Here is a 26,039-nt window from a genome sequence, read left to right on the forward strand (position 1 = left end):
GCTGAAGAAGACTTGTTAGTGGAGGCCTCACAAAAACATCCCGCTGTGGGCAATTTAAAATTAAGGCCCACCCAGCATCCATCTCCCATCTGGTCTCCAGCAAAAGCAGACAGTTTGGCAGGAGGAATGTTTGCTTGTCCCAGTTAAAGCTAGTTTCTCAGAAAAGATAAAAACCAGACCAAAGCAAGCAGCATAGAAAACCATTTCAAGACAGACAGCAATCACCCTCCACCAGCCAACAGCAGAAACCATCCATTAAGCAACAGCTTCACTGCTTCACTTTTCTCCTCAGTAGCAGCTTTGTAAGCCGTGCTTGTCTCATTTAAACCAATTCTTTATTATTCAAAAGTTTCTACAGCAGTATTTTTTCAGCTCCCTATGCAACTACACATATTCTGGCAACTATTGACTCACAGCTTTCAAGATAGTTCATTTTGGAGGAAGAATCAAAACTGGTTAGTTATCAGTTCAAAACTGATCTGCACCCAACGAGTGCACGCATGAAATGAAGGCTCTTTGAACTTCCTGCAGTGCAGACGTGATGCACAGGAACAAAAGATTTGCTCTGAATTCAAGTTTTTGGTTATCATTTTGTGCCTGCAAGTGTTGGTCTGAAATGGGTATGTGGGGAGTACACAGAAATGGCTCTCTTTTCACTACACTGTCTTTGCACAATACAAGAAATCCCAGCGAAAAAGTTTTGACAAGCAGATGTGATTTTAGGATAAGGAAGGTCAGGAGGGCCAGTGACTGGAGGGTGAGACGCAGTAACAGGGTGAATGGAAGGTCGAGCCTTCAAGTCCGCATAAGGCATTCCCTAGGGTTGCCTTGTCCAGAGGTCAAACTTTAGGATAGCTGTCTAAAAATAAGAGAAGGCCCCATACCCAGAATGTCATGATGAAGAATCCAAAGAGTAACATGAAGAAAAACAGAAACTTCCCAAAGTACAAGCAACAGTTGACTCTAAGAAAGATGGTGGTTTCTAAATGAAGTAGAGTAAGTGTTTGAGTGATAGCTGAACAAACTCCTCATAGGAAAACTCAAGGAAAACATAAGGAAACTCCTGTCAAGTCCTTCAGAGGAACCGAGCTCAGAGAGCACAAGGCCACAGGGGTCAGGAGTGGACACAGTGTTCAGACTTGGGTACGTTTCTTGTGGAGCAGTTGAGCAGTCCCCGTGCCTTGTTCCCCTCCCCTCATACTAGAAAGACACACAATGGGCACAACCCACCACTCCCAGAGCAGTCTCAGCATCCTGCACTGTCTCTGCAAGGTCCAGAGAGAGGGAAGATATGCCCTATATTTTTAAGAGATTCAAGTATTGTACTTCTGGGCTAGGCTCTTCCAGGGAACCGTCATGGATCCAAGCTATCCCTCGTGGCCATCTCCTTACCTTTATGCTACTGATTGCCTCATTTTGATCCTACAAGCCTCAAGTGGACACGCACTGTGTCCTGTAAAGCACTTCATTCACTGCATAGTCATGTTTCTGGAGTAACTAATGCAGTATGGCACCAGATGACATTATGTTTCCATCTCTCAGTACCTAGATCCCATTTGCTACAGTTCTGAATGGTCCTCCAGTGCTAGAACCAGCTCTACTGCCTCTACATGATCCAGTCCTGCTCCTTAGCCTTAACATATCTGGGAGAAGCAGCTCTTATTTCCAAGCATGTTACCCTCAGCAAGGACCTAGGCCTTCTACTTAGCAGCAAATGTGCTCATAGCAAAAATCAGGCAGGATCACTAAGCAATCCAACGTCTGACTCCCCTTTACTTTCCCAAAATCAGATCAGAGCAATGCTTATGGCTCCCACCCCACCCAGGACAGTCCCTCTCCCCCTGGTCTTTCCCTAAAAGAGCTCCCACATTCTGCTGCCACCAGACACTAGGAACTACTACAAAGGAAGGCCATAGCCTGTGTATCTTGCCCCAGCACTGTCCTAAATACCTCACAGCAACAGTCATCTCATTCATTAATGCAATAAGTTAAGTCTCTCTTCCTTTTGGCTTTTCATCTTCAGGGCTGCCACCAGACAGCATAGCCACCCTGCCCTTTTAGCTCCATGCCATCTTCCTTGACAAGGAGTACTTCAGGTCTGCCATGTTGACACCTCCAGGCTGCAGGGTCATCTCCAAACCCACTAGCATGTCCTGATGGCACTCCTGGATGTTCAGTGGGTACCGGGCCCTCACAAACTCATAGGCTGCCAGCAGTCTCATGCTGTGCTTGACCATCAAGTACTGGATGACACAAGTAGGACTCAGAGAGTAACCATCTCTACAATGAATAAGGATACGCTTCCCTTTCTCCAGCGAGGCTTCGATGCACTCATTGATGTCCCAAAAGCAGGGTTGCCCCAGTTGGTGATGGTCCTCATCCAGGGTAGCCTGGATGTCAACCTTGAGGCGTGACCAGCAGTGCCTGAACCCTCCCCGGCCACAGGTGCAGGGAATGATGCTTAGGCTGTGGTCACTGGGCAGACTGCTCATATCAATGATGCTGTCAATGCTGTTCTTGCACAGCACCCGCCCACTGTAGGCAGCGTTGAGGTTCCCCAGGTAGATGTAGTCTGTTATCCTAGCGATGATGGGTTCTGTGAAGTGGAAACACACAGGCTCTCCTGGCTTTGGGCCATTAGGATCCTCAGGATGTAAGTTTTTTTTCCAGGTACCCCTGCGAGATTTCTTGGAGTTGGCACTGGACAGAGGGCTAGAATGTGATTCGGAGCTGCTGCTCCATGACGGTGGTGAGAACAAGGAAAAAGGGTTGAAAATCTTGGGTTTGGAAGGGGGATCCACTGGACAAGGTAGGGGAAGACCTGAAGTAGGACTGGATCTGAGAGCACAAGAAAGGGATGGCTGTACTGGGGACCATGTGCTACAGGCTGCCCCTCCACTCTGAGCCTCATCCATCTGCAAAACAGAAAAGAACTGGTCAGACTGCAGAAATTCATCTCTCTGCTACAAGAACTAGTAGACATGACCTAGCATGCCCAGAGCAGCATTTGGGGTCCAACACACTAGTAGATATTAAAGGCCCTGAAGACCTTGCATATCTCCAGCCCAAATATCCAGTCAGCCCATTCCCCTGGGGCAGAGGCATGAACATGCAGTGAACACTCACCTGGGCCTGCAGACCACTCTGCCAGCCATGGGGTGGTGGGTGGTTGAACTGGCCATCCCCTCCTGATGACAGTGATAAGCAGAGTGACCAGGGTGTCCTGCCAGGCAGCTGGACTAACGACGCCATATCCTCAGGCTTCTCTTCATGTATTTTGCTTTTATTTGTCATCAAGTTTGGACAAGAGCCTGTAGGGTCAGAACAGCTCAATATGGACACGTAAAAACACTCACACATAAGTGTTTTCATTAAAAACATTGGCCTCGTAGAGAAACAGGGCATTTTAATGAGCCGTTCCACTCCACAGGGAAAATTCTCAGTTTGCTCTGCTGGAGAGGTTTGTGACTCACTGCAAGCTGGAGCTGGGAGGAAGGACAGCATTTTAATCTGAAATCATGGGGGAAGGGGTGAAGAGCAGCTGCAGGGAAAAGGAAAACAAGAGAAGACCCCACTGGATAAAGCCCCTTCTGACTATGATAACACCTGGGCCTTTTCAAGCTGGAGGCAGGGAAACTATAGGAGGTGAGTAGCAAAAATATCTGCTTTCTGACCTTTGGTCCTCAGCAATGGAGATGCTGTATTCAGAAACAGGATTAGGTTCTCTTTGTTTCCAGCTCAGCTCTATGCTCAGATCTCACTCCTCTCACAAGCATTTTCCATTTCCTTTTAGGGCACTTTGGCTAGAAGGTCCCTCAAACACTTCCACAGCCCAGTCCTTTCTCCATGGTTCAGTACAGCCCCACACTGAGTGCATAAGCCCTGTGAAAACCTAAGAGCTAACACCCCTGCCAGACACTGGTCCATACCCAGGCCTCAAGCAGCGGATGTGTCCAGGAGGTGAACTTTCCCCAGTTCCCATGGGATCCGTCCCTCTAGACAGCAGATCCCTGATCACTGTCCCCTGTGTGTTTGCTGTCCTCATATTCTGCATGCTAAAGTCCAGACAGGAGCCAGAACATGTCCATAGAACAGACTGAGACCTCTGTGTTTTTAAACGAGCAAGATTTCAATATGTTTTAAAATACTTGAAAGGCCTTTTAGTCCCACATAGGGACTAATCCTTCACAAAACATCCGTTTCAAACCCGCTGTCTTTTTGCAAGTGCCATGTAACCCCAGAAGCCATGTTTAAGAAAAGTTAAACTGCAACTATGAAGACCCTTGACAGCCTTGCCTACCTGAGCAGCACTGAGAAAGAGCCATGGGAGAAGACAGTTGCAAGGAGATGGGCCTCTGGAAGGTCTTCTGGAGATGTTTCACAATCAGGCCTGAGAAGGCAAGGGATGAGCTCACACTAAGAAAGAGCAGAGCTGGAAAAATTCAACACAAAACCCCACCAAGCATCTTTCAAGAACAGACCCAGAGAGCAACTCCTAAAAAGCCACTTGGCATGGGCTACTACAAAGAGAGAGGACAGTCTGGTCCTAGTCACTTGCCCTGACCCTATGTCACGGCGCAACACGTCTTTACTGGATAATGCAAGCCTGAAATCCAGCCAGCCAGAGTCTTTCAGGCACAAAGAGCTGGCAACCTGCATCCAATATGAGATTTAGAGTCACACCAGAATTGAGAACATATCCGAAAGTCAGAGGATAAAATGAAGACAACCCCTTAAAGCAGTGCAGTAGAGAGACCTTTAGGAATTTGTTTCTTGTCTGTGTGAATGTGTTCTTTGTCACATGCAGAATAAAGTTCCCCATCAGCTACTCATAACATGGGGTGTATTAAGCGATGCCCTTCACGCTAAAATTCAGGCTTCTTTGTCAAAACTAGTCTGACTGGTATATAAGCTTAGAGCAAAATGTTCTCCATCTAGGTGTGCTAGGCCTTTCCCTCAAATATTTGCCCAGACTTACTTAACCCAGTACACAGCCAATTCTGCAAATGCTGAGGGTGGATTTCATCTGAGAAAACCCAGATACTGACTATGCAAAAGTCAACAGTTGAGCCAGCCACCTCCAATTCCTTTACAGGCAGTGGAGAGAAGTAGGTATTTCAAGGGTGTAATTTTTCTCATCCTAAGGCAGATGGACGATTCAGGCCATAATGTGCCTTTTTCCACACAGGGATTGTTGCCCCCAGATAACTATGTCTGGAGATGTCTGTAATGTCCATGTTTATAGGATGGGTGATAAAACCCTTGCTGAGTTTCACACTTGTGTGGAGACCTACTGTCTTCTTGCCTCTGCTATGTGTACTTAAAATAAAAAATGAGTTGAGGTGTTTGCAGGTCAAGGTCTCATTTCAGCTTGGTTTAACTCTTATTCCTCATTGACTGCAAGCTTGTTTCTGTTTAAATTGAATTGCAATAAAACTGCCTACAGGGGTTTCATCAGCTTTGCGTGAAGTTAGTAAGGCTGGTTGAGAAACCTCCGTTTTATTAACATGCAACAAATCATCACAGACACAAGCACTACATCTGGCTTTTCCAGGAGATTTACTTCAGTCACCCTGAAAGGACATTTCTGAGCTCTTTCATACCGAATCAAAGGTAAGATGAAAGACCACCTCACAGACCCTGCTTAAGCCTTCTCAGATCCCTGTGACATGTACGTGGACAAACTGGTTTGAAAATGAAAAAGTGGTGGTGAACAAGATGGCCCACGGTGACACAGGGAATCGTTCCCACCACAGGGGACGGAGCCAGACTGCGCTTCCCGCCCCACGCTCTAGCCAGCAGCCCACATTTTCTCACACCTAGTCACTGGTGGCACCTGGCAGCCTCAAAGTCCACTCTGCTGTATGCCAGTGGTGCCCCTGGCCCCACTCACCCGTGATGCCGTCTTTCTTTGAGTGGCATTTTTTGTCGCGCAGCTTGAAAGCGATGAAATCTTTGTGCTGCTTCTCCCTTGGCTCCATTCTGCTTAGGCTTGAAATATTGAGGAATATGAGGTTGGGGTGTCTCCCCATTTGAAATTAATTAGGTTCCGTGCAGTTTCACATCCATAGACATTTTATACAGACCAGCTGGATACAGGAGTTGGCAGCACCACCTGCTCCTTTCACAGTCACACAACTGGTATTGAAACAACCTCATACACCGATGCTGTTGCCCAGGATGACCTAAACTTCCCCAAAGGGACCCGTGGAATGTGTCCCCGCTGCTCAGGGATGGCAGATAGGAAGCAAGTGAAGATGCACGACTTGGGTGTAGGTTTTGGTCTGCCTGCCACGAAGTTCAAATCGAAAGGGCAGGCAGGGAGTGGGGAGGATCTAGGCACTCTCAGTCTCGGCCCTTCTTTTCATGCTTACTTTGGGGAAGGAGTTTTCCTTCCTGCTCCCCCAGTGAAGAAAACATGCCCCCTCCCTTTCTGCTGCCCGCAGCAGTGAAAGACGCACCCGGGTGTGAAAAGGCAACTGCTGTGCCGGGAGCGGAAGGGGAAAAGGAGAAAGGGGGGGGAGAGGAGAAAGCGGGGAAAGGGGAAGGATAACTCCTTGCCTCTGAGAAACTGGAAGCTGCTTTCAGAGCCGACTCAAGCCCCCCGTTGCGTGCTCCCGCACCGCCCGGCCCGCCGTGGTCTGCCGCCGTGCCCCCGGCCGGGGCATCCCCCCGCACGCCCCGCTCTCCCCGGGCAGCTCTGCCGGGCGCCACTTTTTTCCCACCGGAGTTTCCCAGAGGCCGCTTGGCCGGCGGGAGCCGTCCCCCCCGCCCCGCGTCGCCCCCCCCCCCCCCCCCCCCCCCCCCCCCGTTCAGCAAAGTTTACCTCCCCGGGGCGTTTTACCATACCAGGACCGGACGCGGGGGGCGGTGGCTGCCGGGGGTCTTGGCCCGTGTGGCTGCCCCCGGCCCCCCGAGGAGCCCTGCCGGGGAGCAGGGCGGCGTGCCGGGCAGCCTGGGAGATGTAGTTTCGGTGGGAAGCCTGGCCCCGCGGGCGAGGGGCGCCGCGGGGCGCGGGGAGGAAGGAAGGCTGCTGCAGCCCGCCGCCGCTGGCGGCCGTCCCCTCCCGCGCCCGCGCCCGGGCCGCGGGGCAGCGGCTCCCACGGCGCCCGCCGCGGCCCGCGGGAAGGCTCCTCGCCGCGGCGCTGCGCCTCGCGAACTCCTGGCACCGATGGCACCTCTCCGGGGCCCTCCCTCCGCGTTCATGCAAGGCGAACCGCTGCCCCTTCTTGTTTTCAAGAGAGTCAAACAAAAGCAAACTGCCTGCGGGACTCTCTTGCTTTGCCTCTGGGCTTGAGCCAGGAGGCACCACAACTTCAGATTTTTTTTTCCCCTTACTTTCTTCCTACAACCACAAAGGATAAAAATGTACTTCAGAAGGAAAAGCTGCAATCCGCATAAAAACCCCAGGAGGCCAGGAGCTGCCTGTTTCTTGTAAGAGGAGCTATTTCTTTTAAAAAGAAACACACACACGGCAAAATACATGTTTCACCATAAAATTTGAGACATAACGATCCTAGTTAAAACATATTTATAAAACGGGCACACTCATTTCTTGGGAGAGCAGCTTAGACAATCTCCAGCGCTCAAAACCTGTGGGACTAGGCAAAAATACCAGGCTGGACTAGGCAAAAATACTGGGCTGGACCGCAGCCAGCGCATACCCAGGCTGCATGGTGACAGCCCGTAATCGTTTCTGTCTTGCTAGCAGACAAATTATGACAAGCATGCACAATATTCAGCCTCCTCCTGGTGCAGCTTTAGCAGTCTCATTTCCTAAAGTACAGGGGTGAATGCTATAAACTCACTGAACTACGGAATAATTTGCTTTGGGAGGGACTTGTGGAGGGCACCTGGCCCAAGCCTTGCTTGGAGGAGGGCCAGCTTCTGAGGTAGATCCAGCCGCAAAGTCAGAGCAGGCTGCTGAGGGTCGCATCTGGGTGCACTGTGAACATCCCTGAGGATGGGGATTCGGCTAGGCCAGGAGGTCCCAAACACTCACGCCCTCAGGCTGCTTCCATCAAGGCATTGCTGTGCTGCCTCTTTCCCCACAAGTTTCACATTAAGCTGTCTCAGTAAACAGGTTTCCAAGGAGATTGACACCAGGGGATTCCTCTCTCCGAGGAATATTCCCACCTGGATCTGGATGTAAATAATTCAGATCAAGCTTTAAATCTTATAGCAAATCCCTCACTTCTCAGCAGCTCTTGCTTCCTTTCCTGGACCCTTGCTCAACTTCCCACACCCTGTGCCTCCTCACCAGCCCTGAAGACGAGCATTGAGCTGGCTCTTGGGGCTTTGCAGCCAGATGTGCCCACAACTTGTTGCTTCTCATTGCTGTCAGGATTTAAAGGACTCCTTTTGCTGCAAACCCATTTGTGCAATTTGGGATGGTTTCTAACATACAAGAGCAGGGAGTCACCGGAGTTCTATGGAGGCTTCCTCTAACCTGCAGGATCTAGATGCATTTGCTGCATCCTGCAGCTAAGCACACTGTTCCATGTCAGCATGAGACCCAGGCTAACGAGTCTGCTTAAAAACCGAGGAGGAACTGATTTCCTCCTCATTTAATGAACAGAGGTTTGTTTTCTGTTACATCTCTCATGGGGAAATCTACCTGCTCTGGAAATGCAGTGGCATGCTCAGCTCTCCAAACAGAAGTACATCATCCCAGCTGCAGATGTGTAGGAGGACAGATGACCTTGCCAAGGCCACCAGCAAGCATTGATGGGGAAACAAGAGGAGTGCACCCACAAAAGCATATTTAAAGTCAACTCAGAGATGTAGTCTGGACCCCAAATCCCAATTCAGAGATGTTCCCTTCTGAACAGTGCATTCCATCTTGGTTTAAAGCCAAGGCTTTAATTCACTCAGTGCGCTTTTACAAGTATTTCTCAGGTGACTGATTTTCTCCTCCAGTTCATTAACTGGAGCCATCACATGCCATTTTCTCAACAGAAGCCACACTCCACTTGTTACAGCTATTTCAAAACAACCATGTCATTTCTTCCTTCATCACAGCCACCATTAAGCCTAGGAAACATTTATTAAAAAGCAGACAGCAGCTTTTTTTAAATTAAGCTCAGGTTATTAATCTCTATTGAGAGTTTTCACAACCTTCCTCAGCTTCACAGTATTTGCTTAACTCTCCAATAGGTATTCAGAGGAACTCCAGATTAACTGTTTTCCAATATTAGTGGGTCTTCACTAATAGGTCCAGCTCTCCTTGGCTCCAGAAGCCGGACGATAGCTATTAGCATTATTCTGCAGCTCCCTGCAGGATGCCTGCAGGATGCTATTGCACCCAGTAACATTGGTGCAAATTAAATTCCTTTTAGCTTCTGGGCCCAAACACAATATGAGGCCAAATCTTCCAAACACTATGGCTACTTTGTAGCACAAGGCCAGGAGACTGGAGTTTTTTCCTGGAGTATTTCAGAGAAAGGGCAATTCCCTCCTTACCTTTCCCATGCTGTTTCTTCAGTGGGAGCAAGGATGCAAAGGCAGGCATCGGTGTCAAGGCACATCGGAGCAAATCTGTCTTAAGTCTCCTCAGTTATAGTAAAAACTCACTTGAGCGCAATCCCCTTCCTAAACATCTCCTCAAAATACACACTGAAGGAGCTGCTGAGTTACATCCTTCACACTGGCCCCACTGATCCCTTGAGGATGCTGTGCTGGAGTCAGCCCAGGCAGCCAAGTTTCCTCCTGCAGAGGGTCAGAGGTGCTGCCCCCTAGACACCCAAACCGCAGCATTAAGGGACAGGTGGGAGACTGGCCTCTCTCAAGCACACCACAAGGGATGTTTACTTACACACCTCTATCCCAAGGCACCCAGAAGCAGTACCGAAGGGATGAGGGGGTACAAGGAGCCTCCAGGGGATGCACAACCTGCCCAGAAGAAATGCAAGGAGGCAATCCAGCATTCAGCAGGAAAGTGCGAGGACAAGGGATGCGCTGCAGTTCCCCCCGCGCAGGCAGCACCTCCAGCTGCCAATGCCAGAGGACTGTGTAGGGCAAATGGAATCAAAACTGGTGCAGTCTCATCTATAGGGGTGACAGCTGAAGAGTCCCATCCCGAGCCACATCTCAGGGCACGCAAGGCAGCACAGGCCAAAACTGGGCCAAGAACAGGCTAACACTGAAGCAGCAGCACCAGCCAGGAGTCCAGGGGTTGGATTTGCTCCCAGGTTTTGTTTCCTTTAGCATCTTGCCAGGGCACAGTATTATTTTCACAGAGCAAAGAGCTGGTCCTGCATCTCTGACACCTTCTTCACCAGCTCATCCTCTCTCTCCATGGTTGAAACCCACACCTCTTAGGATGCTTCCCTGACCTCCTGTTTTTCAAGATCTTTGCCTTGTTTGAAAGTCTTCCTCCTTCCACGTACCCATGACGTGATTAGGAAGCAGCCAAGAGCTCACCCCTTGCCTGGTTATTCACAACTGAAATAAATACCCACTCTGAGGTGCTAGCACATCAGTCTTCTACTTCAAAAATATTGACAGACTTATTGCTACCACATGAGCTCAAAGCTCTGGGCATATCTCCCCTCCATCCACCAGCAGATGTGACAACCTGGTTCCCATCCCCATGCCATCCCTTACAGCGTCCTCTACCCCCTGCAGCCCTGCTGTGCTGTGCAGTGCTGGTTCTTGATGCTATACTGGGCACTAGCAAACAGTTTGCCTCTCGCCTCTTGGCCAGGTCTGCCCAGCCCAGACTGTGATTGCTCCTGTGTCCTGCAAGGGCAAGCTGAGGGAGGCACAGGAGCCCCTCTATCTGATAGGCAGGGGCAGCTTGAGATGGGTTTTCAGCCCCAGGGCCTTGTCGACCACATCCACAGCTTGCAGACTATGCCACTGGGCGATGGGTCTTCGGGGATTGGACAGCATGTCTGACCAGTGCCGGAGCTGATTGCCTGTGGCCCGGCAGCCCAGGAAGAGTTTGCCGATCTGCTCATTCTTGGTCACCTTGTCGTGATCCCAAACAGAGATGACCAAATCCACATTCTGGTGGAAGATGGAGAAGACAGTGAGCAGGAGGCTATTTGGCCCACCAGATGCCATCTCAGCACTGCCAGCCAAGGGAGCCCAAGGAGAGGAAGTATGTGACATCAATCACAGAGGGTCAGACACCCACAGGTGCAACTGTGCTTGCAGTCACATGTGTGTCATGACCAAGTGTTATAGGGCAGAAAGAGAAGCACTGATTTGGGATGTCCTTCAGGCAGGGGAAACCCACCTGAATCTGATTGAAAGGCACCTCAAAAACAAACTCCTCATTGAAGTAAGGGCTTAAGGTATTTTTCTTCACGCTTGTCTTCCTCTTCTTCCATTTCTTCCTGTTCAGGATGAGATGCACTTTGACAAAAGGATCTGTGGGAAGGGAGAGACATGGCTGGGACAAGTGACAGTTATTGTTTGACCCACTTGGCTGTTCCAAGCAGAACTGGTGAGCCTGGTAATGGAGTCTAATCCCTCTTTTCCCACATGTCACTCCTCACTGTTATCATCAAGGGAAGCTACACTTTCCCCAGGCAGGGGTAGAGAGAGATTTAAATGTAAGGGACCCTCCTGACCTGATAGTCCGTCAGAGTCCATCTTCTTAAGCTTCTTGGCTTCAAGGACCACCACAGTCAGCTTGCTGGTGCTGGGGACATAGCGGAGTGAGAAACAGACCTCGCCAAGCTGCTCTTGCTGTTGGAGAGATGTGAGCAGTAAGCACCAGATGGATAGCCAGGACTGAGAAGTCTGTAAGACCAACTCAGCCGAAGCTAAAGCACCATCTCAGGGCTGGTTCTGAGTTTCTCTGGTGCTCTCTCCTCCTTGCCTTTGCACCCAAGGGGCTGCTTTTGCTCCTCAAAGAGGCAGCGACGAGAATGTGCAGCTTTTATCATAAAGATGCCTCTCCTGCTCCCTGGTAATGTGATCAGACCTATTTCAGCTTCATCCCCACCAAAGTCAGCTCCTCCAGGTTGGCCCCCCACACAAGTGCTGTAGGAGGGACGCAGCATCCCCTTGCCACCTGAGCTGAGAGCCTCAGCACCTCTGCAGCACTTTGCAAGCGGAGCCAGAGCTCACTCTCTTCCAAGGTGCTGGGAAGGGAGAGCCAGTGCTTCTCCTGTTCCTGACCCTTTGCATCGCCTTTTCCTTGCTGCCCAGAGCAGGTAGTATGTGGGAAGCAGCTGCTCCCACAGCAAGCCAGCATGCTGCAGCATAAGAGGCAAGACTCCTTGCTGGAGCTGCTGACATAGTGAGGAGCGACACTGCAGAATCGAGAGCTTGGGAAGGGAAAACGGGATGAAGCCACCAGAAAGAAGATCTCCAGGATATTGCTCTCCCAGGTCAGTGGGACCCCAAGGAGGACGCAGCCTCCCAAGACCAACCTCCACTTCACTGGCAGCTGCAAGGTCGCTCCACTGCTCAATTGCACGCTGCAGGTTGACACTGGCCAGGGGCAGGCGGACCTCCCCAATGATGTCGTGTTTGGCAAAACGGTTGAAGTCATAGACCTGCATCACCAGCATGGCTTCGGGCACCTCTGCCTGGGGCAACTGCAATGAGGGATCCCACATCACCACCTCACTCCACTGCCACAGCCCTGCTTCACTAGGCAGGAGCAGCAGATGTGGCAGCAGGTCCTTCACTCTACAGCTTCCCCATGCATGTGGTGAAGGCACCTCTCTGCCCAGATATGTTTGTACCTTGGGAGCAGAGTCCATGCAACACTCTTGATGGGACCAAAGAGGTGTCAGCAGCTCTTGTTTCTCACCTGGAAAGTGAAGCTCTCATTGAAGACAGGGTTCAGGGTCTTGCGATAAACCTTGGTCTCATACTTTTTCTTCATGTCAGATGTTAGGTATACAATAACATATGGATCAGATGTCCCCCCACTGTCCATGGCCTTCAGGTCAGCTGCCTGCTTCACACCGACTTTCATCTGAGAAGTAAGAGCACATAAGGTGACTGTGCAGAGGAGGACAGGGCCATGTGAATGGAGCAGTCCTGGGGGCTCAGCAAAAAATAGCAGGGTATGGCCTGGATATCGGGGTCTACTTTGGTGGGCAGTGAAGAGGTGTGCAAGAGAAAGTGCTGGGGACCCAGCAGGAGAAAGGCCCCAGTGGTTTGCCCCTGTGTGCGGAGCCCTACCTCCTGTGCGCGGAGGTTGTACTCCAGGGAATACTGCAGCTTCCCGCATTTCTTGTCCTCGGGGCCATGCTCCAGGTCTTCCATTTCAGGCTGCACCTGCGGCAAGGAAGCAGCACTCCCCTCAAGCCTGGCACAGGAGCCCGGGGATGCTGGGCTGGGTCCCTTGTGCAAAGCCACCCCTGGGGAGGTTGTGTCGTGCCATATCTCAGGGACGGCATCACCGGTGCAAGCCTCCTGCTCCGCTCGGAGCCAGTGAGGCCAGGCTCGGAGGAATTGAGCCTGAGCACCCTCCCCTCTTCCCACTCAATGCATCTGACAGACTAAGATGCTTTAAACCTCCAGCTTCAGGAAGTCACCCCGCTACATGCTGAAAAACAGTCGGAAGCCAGGCAATATTGACACACACCATGCAGCACAGCCTGGGAAAGGCTCTGTTGATTTACCCCTGTAGCCTAAACAGAGCCTCCAAGCTGCAAAACAGAGACTGCACCCAATTCCAAGGCTTTCCTTCCCCATCCAGGTGCAAGGTGAGATCTCAAGGCCCAGCTAGAGCCATACACAAGAGCAGCTTTGTGGCAACATGTCCCCTTTCCAGTCTGAAACATGCCCAGGAAGTGCCGAGGTGTCCCTCAGTACGAAGAGTCCAATTGGACATCTGCCACAGCACCCCTTGGTTCCCCACCCAGAGCACGGAGTGGTGGGGAAAAAGCACAACGTACAAGGCTGGCCGCGGTGGAGCCGCTGAAAGAAAGCAAGTTGACTTTCTCCTTCTTCTTGGGCTTCTTCTTGCAGCAGCAGCACTTGATGATGCAGATCAGGAAGAGGAGGAGGAGAATGGCCACAGCGACAGCCACAGCAATGAGTGCCCATTTGGGTACTGGTGCAGCATTCAGAGGACAGAGGTGAATAGAAGAGTTAAAACCAAACAAAAAATGCAGAGAGTGCATTTAAATCCACCTCCAGATTTTTTCAGCATTAAGGAGTTGTACTTTCAGTATTTCCTCTGTAATCTCAAAGGCTGGAAATTGATTCTTGCTCTAATGAAAGTTGAGATTCTCCTGTTATACCTAATCCCATCCCAAGTGCTAGAAGCACTGTGTTGCTTCCCTTGCCCCTCCTTCACTCATCTGCCCCCTTTATGTAAACACTCCCCAGGCTCATCACCACCTGTCATATAAAACATCTCCCACATCAGAAGAGTCACATTCACATTCTGGCTGCAAATCTTTCTGTTTCCCCCTGTATCAGCTCGCCCTCCAGCAGCATCACTGGAGACCTTATGGCTTTCCAATAGCACAGGAGACCCCAGGCGCCTGGGAAAGACCCTGCACCGTCCCGGCATGTACTCACATGGGATCCTGCCCAGCAGGCCGCCAGCGAGACCAGGTTGTGTCGTGGGGCTGGGGGAGAATGGCGAGGCGGTTGCATTTCCACCACTCGCCTCCTTGGCCATGACTCAGCTCAGGCGACCTGGGAAAAGCTAACAAAAGTCACAGGCAAGTGACTGCCTGGCAGAGGTGCGTGCGCTCTGCTGTCTCCACTCGCAGCTCTGGAAGAGTAAATATGATTAAAACACCAAGATAAAACACAGTAGAAGCATTTAGGGTTGGGCCACCTAAGAAACCAGGCATGAAACCCTCACCCGGGACGCGTTGCAGGAAAGGCCCTGCCGAGCCCGCTGGCCCCCAGCCAGCCCCGTTAAGCGCGGACAAAGGTGCTCCACCCCAGCTGGCTGCGCCCACAGCTTGCCGTGTGACGGAGGCGGCCAGGTATGCACGTATTTACCTTGGCTCCCCCAGCCACCCACGCTGACTGGGAGGGCGTCCATGAGCCATCAGTACATGCAGCTGCCACACGCTGCCTCGAGCACCGAGACCGGGCTCCCTGTACAGAGAGTATCCCTAGGGAGAAACCACCTTCCTGCCCCCCCGACCAAGTTTCTGCTGGAAATGTCTCACAGCATCCAGAAATGTATGTGCAATGTTTTGTTTTCCAAAGGATTCCCCGAGCGTAACTAAATGATTCATTAAATTCCACGCTATTATCATTTGCAGTAAAAGCGCCCCAAGAGGCCCCAACTTCAAACAAAGCCCTATCGTAGCAGACATTGCATCTCCACATCTTTACATCCCAGCCTTTCCCTGAAGCGTGGTCCCCGGAAGTCGGCAGCAGGCTTTGCATCTTGCCCACACAGGGCTAAGCATAAGCAGGCTGCATGGACATAGGGATCATCATCGTCCCCGTTGCACTGGTAGGGAAGCGAGATGCAGATTAAGCGACTTGCCCAAGATCATCCGGGATATCGGTGCCTCAGGATGCCCAAACTCAGCTTGCAGCTCTGCAATCAGGAGGTTTTTGTGGCATGTTTCTCCTGTCGCCCCAGATGGAAACAGGTGGAAATCTGCATGTTGGTGCAAGCTGATGCGCTCACCACCCTGGAGCAGCATTTCTGCCCAGCTGTGTTTGCACTAAGAGGCACAGCCAGTGTTGCTCGGGCCCAGATTCACTGCCCACGGCGCTCTGCTGAGCCAAGCCAAGTGGCAGGGAGCAGGTGGAAATGGGGAGAAAACTAGGTGTGCTGCAGCAGGCAGCTCTGATCTAGCCCTGGCATCTCAGGAATCCCATTCACACCAGTGCCACCCATTGCAAGACCTCAGGCGTGATGGGTCCCGCATGGTCATTCCCCATGGAGCGGGCTCAGCAGAGGTGAGCCCTGCCGGGGCCGAGGTCTCGCGTGGGGTCCTCTGCCACCGAGCACTTTGCGAGCTGCCCTTTCCTTGCCAGAGACCGTCGTCACTGGCCAGCCTGCAAAGCCGCCCCGGTCCCTCCGCCGGGGCGGGCCAGGCGAGGCGGCATGCCCCTCGGGACGCAGGGTTGCACGATGTGCCGGGCTGCCGACGCGTGCCCGCGCGACGCTACTCTGCCGTCGGCCTCAGGCCGCCCCAGCGAGGAGAGGCTCCCCCAGCCCGCCGGGGCGGACCTGAGCAGCCGTTTCGGGGGCCACGCTTTGGGTGGGATTATGCAGTAATTGCAATCACATCCACTCCCGCAGCCAAGCAAGGCGCTCTCCTCCCGGGGCAGACGGTGCAGCGGCGGCGGGGGCGGCCAGGGAGCGGCCGAGAGCACCCGCGAGGCGGGAGAAGGGCCCGCATCCCCGCTCCTCATCCCTCCCCTGTTCCCGTTTCGCTCCAGGATAGCAACGCGGGGATGCGAGCTGCCGCGAGGGGCGACCGGAGCGATCGGCACTTACCGCGGTGCTCCCGGCCGTGCCGGGCCCCTGCCGGTGCCGGGCCACGCCGCGGCGCGGGAGCCTCTCAAGCAGGAACTGCCGCTGGGCCGGGCGCGGGAGCGGGCGGCCGGGCGCCGCGGCGCGGCCCCACCTCGCGGGCCGCACACCTGCTCTCTTACAGGGCGGCCTCACGCGCCGGGTTTGTCTCGAGGGAGGGATTTTCGCCGTTTTGTTAGCTTGGCGCCGCTTGTCGGGCGCGCTGCGGAGTGCCTCGCGGAGGCAGGCGGAGGCTCGCAGCCCGCGCGTCGCCCCGACGGCCGCCGGAGCCCCGGGGGGCTTCGCCGCGCAGCGCGCCGAGGCGCCGCCACGCCGGCACGGCCGGCCAGGGGCAGCCCCGTCGCACGAAGCTGCGCCTCGCTCGCTCCTCCCCGCGCTGCCAGCGAGGTAAAGCCAACCTAAATCCCAGCCTGTGGCGGCCGAGGTGCGCGGCGGCGCCGCAAGCGTCGCACCACACGCAACCGCGGGAGGAAGGAGCCCGGCGAGCGGCCGCCGCTGACGGCAGCGCGGGACGGCCCGGACCCGCGAGCCCGGCGGGATTTTCCAGCGGCTGTTCCGGCGCTGCTGCGGAGAGGTGCACGGCCTTCCCTTCGGCCGCCCGAAAGCGAGAAATCCAATAAAACGGGACCAAAAGAACATTTTTTATTCTGCCCTGCAGTGGGGATGCAGGGGAGCGCGGGGCACGCCGGAGGCACCGCTGGGTCCCGGCTTGCTTACGAAAACGCGGGCGGCGGGCAAGGGGCAGCTTCGGCTGCGCGTCCGAGCGGCCTTCTCGCTCGCTAGGCTCGGAGGCGGCTTCCAGAAAGGAAGGGAAAAGCGACCCCGAAACCGCCGCGCTGAGAGCGTGGACGCGGAGGGCCGCCAGCGGCGCCCGCCGGCACCTCTCCCCGCGCAGCGCCCGGCTCGGCGCGCGCCCGCTTCGCGATCGCCTTGCCAGCCTGGACGCGCGGCCCTGCTTTTTCCGTCCAAAGCACCGCAGCGTCGCCTTCGAGGGCTGCGAAAGGAGGCGCTCGGAGGTGAGTTATAAATAACCCGGCTACGAAAATAGGAGCAACGGCAACGCCTCGCGCGTGCCGACCGCACGGGCGCGGGCAGAGCCCGGCGGACGCGCCTGCGGGGCCGGCCCCGGCCCCGGCCCCCTCCGCCGGGCCGAGCCGCCCCGCGAGCCAGCTGTGCGGCGCAGCTGGGAAGCGCAGGGTCGCCTGCAGCCCGGCCGCCGCAGCCGGGCTCGGCGCCGGGCTGCCTACAACTCCCGGCACGCCGGCGAGGCCCGCCTGCTTCCTGCCCGCCGGCGGAGATATAAACAGCAGCATCTCTCGCAGAGTCTGCGGGGCTCGGCTGGTGCCGCTGGATGGGCTGGCCAGGGAGCAGGGACAGCGCACGCCGTGAGTTGGGTCTCTCTCTCTCTCTCTCTCTCTCTCTTTTTTCTTTTTTTTTTTTTTTTTTTTAACTCTTAACAAATTCTTGATCATTTCCTGGCTGGAGGTAAGTAATAGGATAAGGTAGGTGCTCCAGTGCAGGCCTGGGAGATCAGCTGTCGCTTTGGCTGCTTGCAGCAGAGACCCAGCTCAGCAGGCATCCTCCTCAGATGCTTTTCTGTGTGCTTGGCACTGCACACACATCTCTGTGTGTGTCTGTCCATCTGTCTGTATCTGTGTGTATGCAGCCATACGTATGTGTTTTTTTGTATGTGGTATATGCACCAGAGATGTGTGTGTGTGCAGGGGGTATATACATGTATTTATCTGTGTATATGAGGTGTCTGTACCAATATTGCAGTTACAGAAAGGAGAAATCAGACTGGGTTTCCAGCACTTAAAAGAACGGAGCAGAAATTAAACGCATTGCCAGGAAGGGAGACTCGACTCCCTCCCCTTTCTTTCATCTCATTTTTGCTTTCAGCAGAGCGATTTGCTCCCTGCTGCTCATTTTAAAAGGAAAACTTTTCCTTGCTCCGCAAGCAATGCCTGGTGGCCGTCAGTCCTGGCTGGCAGCCGTCCCTGCCCTGTGGGAAGAAACCCCTTCCCTGCAGGGACACGCACGGAGCGATGCTCAGCACCACTCAGGTTTCCAGCCTCAAATGGCCAGTGCAGGTTTTGGCCACTTCTGCAGCTGCAAGTGCGTTGCTTACACAGCAAACTTGCTTATTTGCACATACAACTTTGTCATGTAAACAAACAAAAAAAGTGGCAAGAATAGCACTAAGGGCACAGCTAAAAGCCTGCCTTTGAAATCTGACCCATTTTGACCATAGCTCCTACCTGCAACCATTGAGTCTCCAAGCCCTAATTAAAGAGGGTCTCTAAAGGGACTTGTTTTACTGGAAAAAAAGCTCTTCAACTTCTTTCAACAGTTCCCACAGAAAAGTGTGTGTGTGGAGGGGGAGTGATCTTTGGTTGAAAACTAGTTTTCCATCATATTCAGTTGGACCTATGAGGCCAACATTTCTCACAGCAGAGCTATTGCCAGCAAAAACAGGCTCACTTTTTTGGCGGTCCCACTAGTGGGAAGGAGGTGTAATCCTCTTCCTCCTCTACCCTTTTATCCCCCTATTTTTCCTCTCTGGATTGGATGTGTTTGTTGTAATGTATCTGCACTAATCAGAGACTTGCTGTTGGTGGAAGCTGAGCGGGGAAGATGGCAGAGCCTGAAAGCACGGTCCTGAACACAGACGTGAAACAGGTCAGTTTGTCACTAAAAGCAGATTTGGTGTTTCCCAACCTTAACCTCAGCATGTTTTGCAACGTCACCCTTGGTGATAACAACTGCAATGTGACATTGCAGTGGCCCGAGTTGCTCGTGTCCAGGCATTTGGAGCCCTCAAATGCAGAGGCTGCGGCCAAAGCAGCCTGTTGGAGGGCCTTGGGCTAGCTCTAGGTCCCAGAGAGATCCATGATTTCCAAATGAGAAGACGCTGCAGAACTGAGGCTTTAAAACTGCTGGTAAGCACAGCATGCAGAGCAGCTCAGCCATGCGCAGCTCAGCACAGGGAGGTGATAGAGGCCATGCCGTGCCCAGACCTGCCCAAACGATGGAGCAATCCCCTCCGCATGAGCCATTCTCGGCACGCTTACCCGACAGGTTGGGCTGTCACAGCCGTCTGCCCTGGTCTCGGTGGCCCAAACGTCAGTCCTGGCACATGTCCCCTGTAGGCCCTCGCAGGCATCAGCAGAGCCAGAAATGAAAGGGCACATGTGACACCTCCAGTGCCCACCCCAGAGCCCCCAGCCACCTTCCCCTCCTGACCACTCTTTCCTCCTGGCTACACAGAAAGACCCCAGTGAGGCGCTGGTCATCGCAGTGACAACCAGGGCCATCTTCAACCTCGAGGAAGAGCATGCACTCTTCCTGGCCAAGGGCAAGGATGAGTACGTGAGGCACCAGCAGGCCAACCAGAACAAGCCTCTGCCACCGGGTACGGCCTTTGCCTTCATCCAGGTGAGCTCCCAGCCTGGCTGGGGCTGCATGCAGAACCAGTCTGCTGGCTTTTCTGAGCTTTCCAACCTTCCCCTCTAGCAAGGAGGACTGCCCCATCAACACCCTGCTTGGAGCACAGACTGAAAGCCCATTTCCATCCTTGCTCTCAGCTCCGTGCTGACCACAGAGCCACTCCTGGCTTTCAGCCTCATTATTCCCATCCTGGGGTGTGGATATGCATGTCCTGGCCCTACTGGAGGCTCTGGCAGCATCATCCTGCTCCCTCTCCTCCTGGGTCTGGTTTTTGCAGGATGCTCACACTGCCTGGCTCCCTGTAGCATGCTCAACGCTGTATAATGACAGCTGTGGAGCAATGTCCTCACTGTGCCTGGCCTCCAGCCCTATTCACCAACTGCTCAATCACAAATCTGAGCCCTGGCAAAGTCATCACCAGCGCTTAGCCAGTCTGAGCGACCGCTGGAATCATTTGGTGTCTGTCGGCTTCTCACAGGCAGTGCAGCATGTGAACAAGCAGCTTCTGGCGAGCAATCCAACAGAGCGGGACCTCTTTGACGTCATCGTGCTCTCCAACAACAGTCCCGAGAGCAGCACGCGCATCATCAACAGTGCCAAGCACTATGGTATGGGGACCTGGTGCTGCCGTGCACCTGTCTCTCCTTCGGGGCTCTGTGAAGCAGATAAGGCAAGAAAGGGAGGCATCAGAAGCAGTGCAGAATCCAGGGCCAGGAGCCACTCAGCCACCAGGGAGGGGTGATATTTTAAGGGGAAGGGTTTTTTTTGGCAGCAGAAGTCAAAATCCTGCCAGCTCCAAGCAACTTTCCCAAGGTGTCAGAGCACACTGCAAGGGCCACAGGGGAGTCTGACTCTCCCTTCTGTCTTGTTTGTTGTATAACTCTGTACACTGGTGGGGTCTGGCAGCATTTTGTGTCGCCTCTGGCAGCCACTGAAGAAACCAGGGCTGTAGAAAAATCCCAGCATGACTTTCGGAAAGGCTCCTATAGGAGCAATGGGGCAAGAAGCTGCAAGATCAGCAGCAAGTTCCCTGCCTGGCCCTGGGGAAGATTGCTAGACACTAATGATTTCTGCCATTTCGGGCAGCCCCTACCATGACCCAGCACTCATCGTGGCCAAGGGACAGGGCTGTCACCTCCTTTTGGGGGAAGAGGACATATCCCAGCTTTGGTGCTGCTGTGTGCATCTAGGATCAGGGCAGGGAGGGAATAGGGAGGCACAAGGCAGAGGACAGCATCCTGTAATAGATTTTACTCGTCACCCCCCGCAACCTGAAGGTTTGGAGATCTCCAAGTTCTGCTTTGTCAGCGATGAGGACTCCACACAGTACCTGAAATCCCACCAGGTGAAGCTCTTCCTCTCAGCCGACAGGACGGATGTTTGCAACGCCCTCCGCAGAGGTGCCTTCTCCCCTCTGTTCTGCACAGTCCTTTGGCCCCACAATAGGGTGTTCTTGCACCATGCCATGCCCATGTCCTATGACCCCATGGCCCCAGACCTGACCCTGCAGATGGACCACACTTTTCCAGAGCAGAGACATAAAGCCCAGTCTCAGGGCCCGTGGCTGCTCCCTGGATGAATGAGAGGGAGCACTTAACATTCCTGGGATTTAATAAGGATACTATAGAAGTTTGCTTTCATAGCAAAACAAAAATTAACCATGTACTTAATAATGAGGACCATTTTAAGGACGTGCTTGACCTGAGTTGGAGGGGGTGTGGTCTCCCCAACAGCTCTAATGGGGCTAATCTCATTAATGTGACCGATTTGCTTGGGTATTGAGCACAGCAGCTGGCCAAGCTTCTTTTAAGTTAGTAATACATCAGCTATAGCTTGACCTTTTTTTTTTTGGAGAGGGGGGGAGAAAAGGTAAGGTGTTCTTTAGTTACAAAGCAAATTCCTAAAATCTCCCTGGAGAATATCATTGCTCTAACAAGTGTCTTATCTTAGGTCCTCATTCTGCAAACGAGATAGGGAGCAGCTTGGAGGAAGGCAGCCGTAATTAAGCCAATTATACCAATCTGGTGGAGGTGCCAGTCCCTATTACTCACAGCATGATGTGGTAAATCTGCGTGTTAAACCTGTGCTTGGCAGAATGAGTGTACACCAAGATGAGGATGGTCTGTGCCTGCTGTATATGCAGCTACCTAGGATCTCCTAGTAGCCCCCAATGTCTCTCCAGACAGCCTTTTGCTAGCAGCTGCTTCCTTGATCCCCAGATAATGTAGCCCCAGAAAGGCTGGGCTGACCCCCACAGAAACCAGCCCGGTTTGAAGAGCCCCACCCCACCAAATGGCTTTTCCAAAGACATTTGTGGTGTCGGACAGGGCCATGGCGTAGGTCCAGGGAGGAGCCTGCTCACACACAAGCTGTTCCTTGGATGAGGTGTCCTACCTGAACCTCCCCTCGCCAACCCATACTGTGTCTCATAGGAGTTTCTGCAGCACTTGTCTTCCAGCAAGACATACAGACCCCCAGCACCCAGCTGCGTGTGGTGTTCGATGGAGATGCCGTGCTCTTCTCAGATGAGACAGACCAGGTCTTTCGGGAGAAGGGGCTGGAGGGAGCTGTGCAGTACGAGAGGGCCATGGAGGCTGTGCCCATGGGAGAGGTGAGCTGGCTGCCCTTTCTGCATGGACAATTTTCACCAGGCTGCAAATATTTCTCTCCTGCCAGGGCTTTGCCATGAGCCCCTTACAGCAGAAAAAGCACAAATCCTTACGGTTTCCATTTTCATGAACCACACCTCAGCCATCGATGTTAGCCTGATCCAGCATTGCACTGGAGATGTCTCCTGTAAATAAGCTTTGTGTCTCAAATAGCTGCAGGCAGGTCAGCCTTGGTCAACCACATTACTACCACCTTTGGGACTTTTCACCATCCAAGTCACTGCAGGTTTCCACAGCAGGGGTGTTGCTAGCTGGGATGTATTTTCCTGGTCCCTCCAGGATTAGCATTTGCACCACAGTACTCCGCTGTCTTCTGACCACCCCAGTGTTTGAGCCAAGGCCAGTGTACGAACACACAGTGCCAACCCCAGCACTGTCCAAATCCATGCCCTGCAGGTCTGTGCTCTGTAAAGGCCTGAAAAACCCTGCAGTGGGAAAGCTTGCATGCAGTCTGTCTACTCTTATGCAGAGCAGCCACTTCTTCCTACCCACTCCCACTTCTTTGTGTAATTCCAGGGTCCTCTGAAGGCTTTTGCCATGCACCTTGGGAAGATGCGAAAGAAGTTTGGCCAAGAGAAATCCCCCATCCGCACCTATCTGGTGACAGCCCGTAGTGGCCGGGACATGGGCATCCGAGCCATTAAGACACTTCGGGAATGGGGGTTGGCCATTGACGAAGCCTTCTTCATGGACGGGGCTCCCAAGGGCCCTATCCTCACCCAGATCCAGCCCCACATCTTCTTTGATGATGGCCTTCACAACATCCAGGGGGCTCAAGAAGTGGGTGTACCCTCTGCCTGGGTCCCCTCACAGTGCTGACGGGCTAGGCACCAAGGGTCAGTCCTCCCTCTCAGCAGCGTATGGGATTGGGTCATTTCAAGGCAAAACTTCTGGCAGGAAGGGAAAAATGTCCTGCAGCAAGCAAACCTCAGGGAAAGGGGAAGAGAGCATTGCATGAGAGTGCCAGCTACCAAACAAGGCTTTATGTTCATTTCTGATCCTGAGACAAGGTCCATGTGATCCTGGGATGAAGCCAACAAAAATGCAAATCCTCCAGGAGGGAAGGATACCTTTGTTGTGGCACCAAGGCCTGCCACCTTCCTGCCCTGTAGATCCTGGGAGCTTTTCTGTTCTGCAAACAGAAGCAAGGAAGCTATCTCAGACACAGTCTCCTAGATTTACTCTCTGGCACTCTGGCCAGCATGAGCCTTTGATACCCTGCCTCAGCTGAACATGCTCCTCAGCTTGGTTTCCTCAGGAAGTAAGGCTGGTGTGTGACTGAGTCCTTCTAGCAGCTCTCTGCTAATCACAAAGCAGAGTTCTGCCCAGCTCCAACCAAACCTGGCAGAGGCAGTGTGACCTTGAAGGTATGAGAGTCCTAGAAAATTTTGTGAACATGGATGACAGCACTGAGAAAAGAAACCTCAATCTCAATCAAAAAAACCCCCACAAACAAGAGACTACAGAATGGATCACCTTCTCTTGGGGTCACAGGTACAACACCCTTAGGAGACCCAGGTCTGTAAAACACTCAGCTCCTGGGGCATCCTGTTTTCAAAGGCAATGCTCTTCCCTACCTGCATGTTTTCAGGCCAGTCCTGAGAGGTGCTGAATCATGAGGAAGCATACGCAGGTCCTAGTCCTTTCCACGGATGTGAGCAGTAGCCACCAGGGGACAGTATGCTGCACTGCTGCTGCAGCCCAGCCATCACCACAGCCCCAGAGCTGCAGGGGACAGAAGTCACCAACCCAGGGCCTCTTCTTACAGGGGAGCAAGCAAGAAAAATGAGTGTGCCTTCTAAGAGCCTGCTGAAAATAAGCCTCCTGGGGGGCTCCCCTGGTGTCCCCCAGTGCAGGTCTGCCTTGCTAAAATGGTTGCTGGCTTCCCAGTCCTGATGACACTAGAAGTTCACTACCAGCATGATATTTTACAGCTTTTTTGCAAAATTGTGAAATGCAAATTTTCTGGTAGACCTCAGAGAAATAGAGATCTCTGAAATTTTTTATTGCATTTGGTTGAAACTCAGCAGATTTCATGAAACTGAAATCGCAGCATGAAAAAACATTCAGTTGAAAAATAGCTGGTTGGCTATAATGACTGGCAGTACTGATATCACTGACTGGCCCAGTAAATCCTACCTGCTCCAGTGTTATCCAGTGTTATCTCAGTGAATCTCTGAGATCACCTTCACAGCCTCATAGGTGCAAAATTATCTTATTATCTCTTGGGACACTTTTTATTTTATTTTATTTTATTTTTTATTATCTAATCATCCTGCTCTCAAACATGCTAGTGGCTCATGGGCTGCCCACGCCCTCTCTGTGCCACAGCCATGGCTGTTTTACCCCATCTGTGCCAAACCGATTTGCCTATCATGTTTTATTCTTATTTAAATATTGGCCCTAGTTTTTCTCCCAGGAGAACCCAGCAGATCCAAAAAGTTATTAGCAAAGATAAGAATGGGAAGACTGAATGGGGACATGGATGCAGGGGGGGTTGGCTAGAGCTGGTAATTTAAAAAGTACTAACTAGCCTCTCTGGACAGGAAAAAGGTCTCCGCCTGGCTAAAGGTGACGCGTGATATACGTGCGCGACAGGACCCACCTGCCCACCTGCTTACAACTAGCATGGGAACATAAACCCAGGAAACTGCTAGCCCCAGCTACTGAATGTGTTGGGGAAAGGGGATGAAGGTGACAGTGTTTTTATACATCAGTAGGATCAGAAAGCAATTTTTAAAATGGATTTACAGGTGTCACTCTCACCGATGCTTTTTCTTCCAATAAAGAAAAATATATGTATGATTTGCTGGTGTTGAGAGTTCTTGTCCCTCACATTTGTGTTCAATGATACAGAAAAGTGGGAAGAAATAACTTGCTGTATCTTTACAGACCTTAGGTTCAACTGTCCACACCATATCCACACACACACAGGCAGACATCACATCGAGCAAGTTAGGCTTGGCTTTGTGCTGCTGAAATCATGGGAAACCTTCAGTGGGCTTCAAATTAGCTCCCTGCAGCACAAGGGACATCGATATCAAGCACCGAACTGCAGAAGACTCCAGAATCCTTAATTTAGTAGAATTTACTCCCCAGCCCACGCTTCCTTCGCTACATCCGTGTTGGCTCCCATCCAAGCAACAGCACCATTAACAGCATCAACCACTAATTGTGCACTAATAATGCCAAACACTTGTCATCTTCAATCGCTGAGCAAACATTAATTAGAGGATCCTCCAAACGTGCTGCTATGCAGGTACAGGTGTGCATCCCAGTTTTGCAGGGGTCAGATACCCCGCTTGCACATCCTGCAGCCCCCCTTCACCAGGCGCAACAAATCTGTCACCGCAGAGCAGCAGCAAGTGAGGTAATCACTATTCCCACAGTCGGCACGTGCTAAATTTAACGCTGACCCAGGCAATGACTCCAGTGAGAGAGGATTAGCTGAGTCAAGGCCAGCACGGATGGGCACATGCAGTAGG

General features: G+C 52.7%; 3 protein-coding genes across 6 annotated transcripts; 1 reads left to right on the plus strand and 2 right to left on the minus strand.

Moving 5' to 3' along the window:
- Nucleotides 1–1,837: 1,837 nt before the first annotated feature.
- Nucleotides 1,838–6,908, minus strand: LOC134141357 (uncharacterized). Of its 2 annotated transcripts, none has more exons than XM_062577540.1 (5): nucleotides 6,850–6,908; nucleotides 5,894–5,991; nucleotides 4,301–4,390; nucleotides 3,127–3,311; nucleotides 1,838–2,915 (listed from the first exon to the last, which is right to left on the minus strand). In XM_062577540.1, the coding sequence occupies exons 2-5, from the start codon at nucleotides 5,979–5,981 to the stop codon at nucleotides 2,058–2,060; spliced, it is 1,221 nt and encodes a 406-aa protein (XP_062433524.1). In that variant the 5' UTR covers nucleotides 5,982–5,991; nucleotides 6,850–6,908; the 3' UTR covers nucleotides 1,838–2,057. The 2 variants fall into 2 exon arrangements, with proteins under 2 accessions (XP_062433524.1, XP_062433523.1); XM_062577539.1 differs by having other exon boundaries at nucleotides 6,827–6,882.
- Nucleotides 6,909–10,776: 3,868 nt separating this feature from the next.
- Nucleotides 10,777–14,602, minus strand: SYT8 (synaptotagmin 8). Its single transcript, XM_062576339.1, has 8 exons — nucleotides 14,500–14,602; nucleotides 13,869–14,026; nucleotides 13,150–13,245; nucleotides 12,773–12,940; nucleotides 12,387–12,554; nucleotides 11,580–11,697; nucleotides 11,243–11,376; nucleotides 10,777–11,010 (listed from the first exon to the last, which is right to left on the minus strand). Exons 1-8 carry the CDS (start codon nucleotides 14,600–14,602, stop codon nucleotides 10,777–10,779), a joined length of 1,179 nt encoding a protein of 392 aa, XP_062432323.1.
- Nucleotides 14,603–17,632: 3,030 nt separating this feature from the next.
- Nucleotides 17,633–25,359, plus strand: LOC134140826 (cytosolic 5'-nucleotidase 1A-like). 3 transcript variants are annotated; one of them, XM_062576419.1, is made up of 7 exons: nucleotides 17,633–17,820; nucleotides 19,040–19,117; nucleotides 19,706–19,873; nucleotides 20,364–20,493; nucleotides 21,163–21,285; nucleotides 22,318–22,496; nucleotides 23,071–25,359. In XM_062576419.1, exons 2-7 carry the CDS (start codon nucleotides 19,073–19,075, stop codon nucleotides 23,371–23,373), a joined length of 948 nt encoding a protein of 315 aa, XP_062432403.1. In that variant the 5' UTR covers nucleotides 17,633–17,820; nucleotides 19,040–19,072; the 3' UTR covers nucleotides 23,374–25,359. The 3 variants fall into 3 exon arrangements, with proteins under 3 accessions (XP_062432403.1, XP_062432405.1, XP_062432404.1); XM_062576421.1 differs by having other exon boundaries at nucleotides 22,330–22,496; XM_062576420.1 differs by having other exon boundaries at nucleotides 19,060–19,117.
- The last annotated feature ends 680 nt before the right edge of the window (nucleotides 25,360–26,039 follow it).

This window comes from Rhea pennata, chromosome 5 (assembly GCF_028389875.1).
Source record: "Rhea pennata isolate bPtePen1 chromosome 5, bPtePen1.pri, whole genome shotgun sequence".
Lineage (NCBI taxonomy): Eukaryota > Metazoa > Chordata > Aves > Rheiformes > Rheidae > Rhea > Rhea pennata.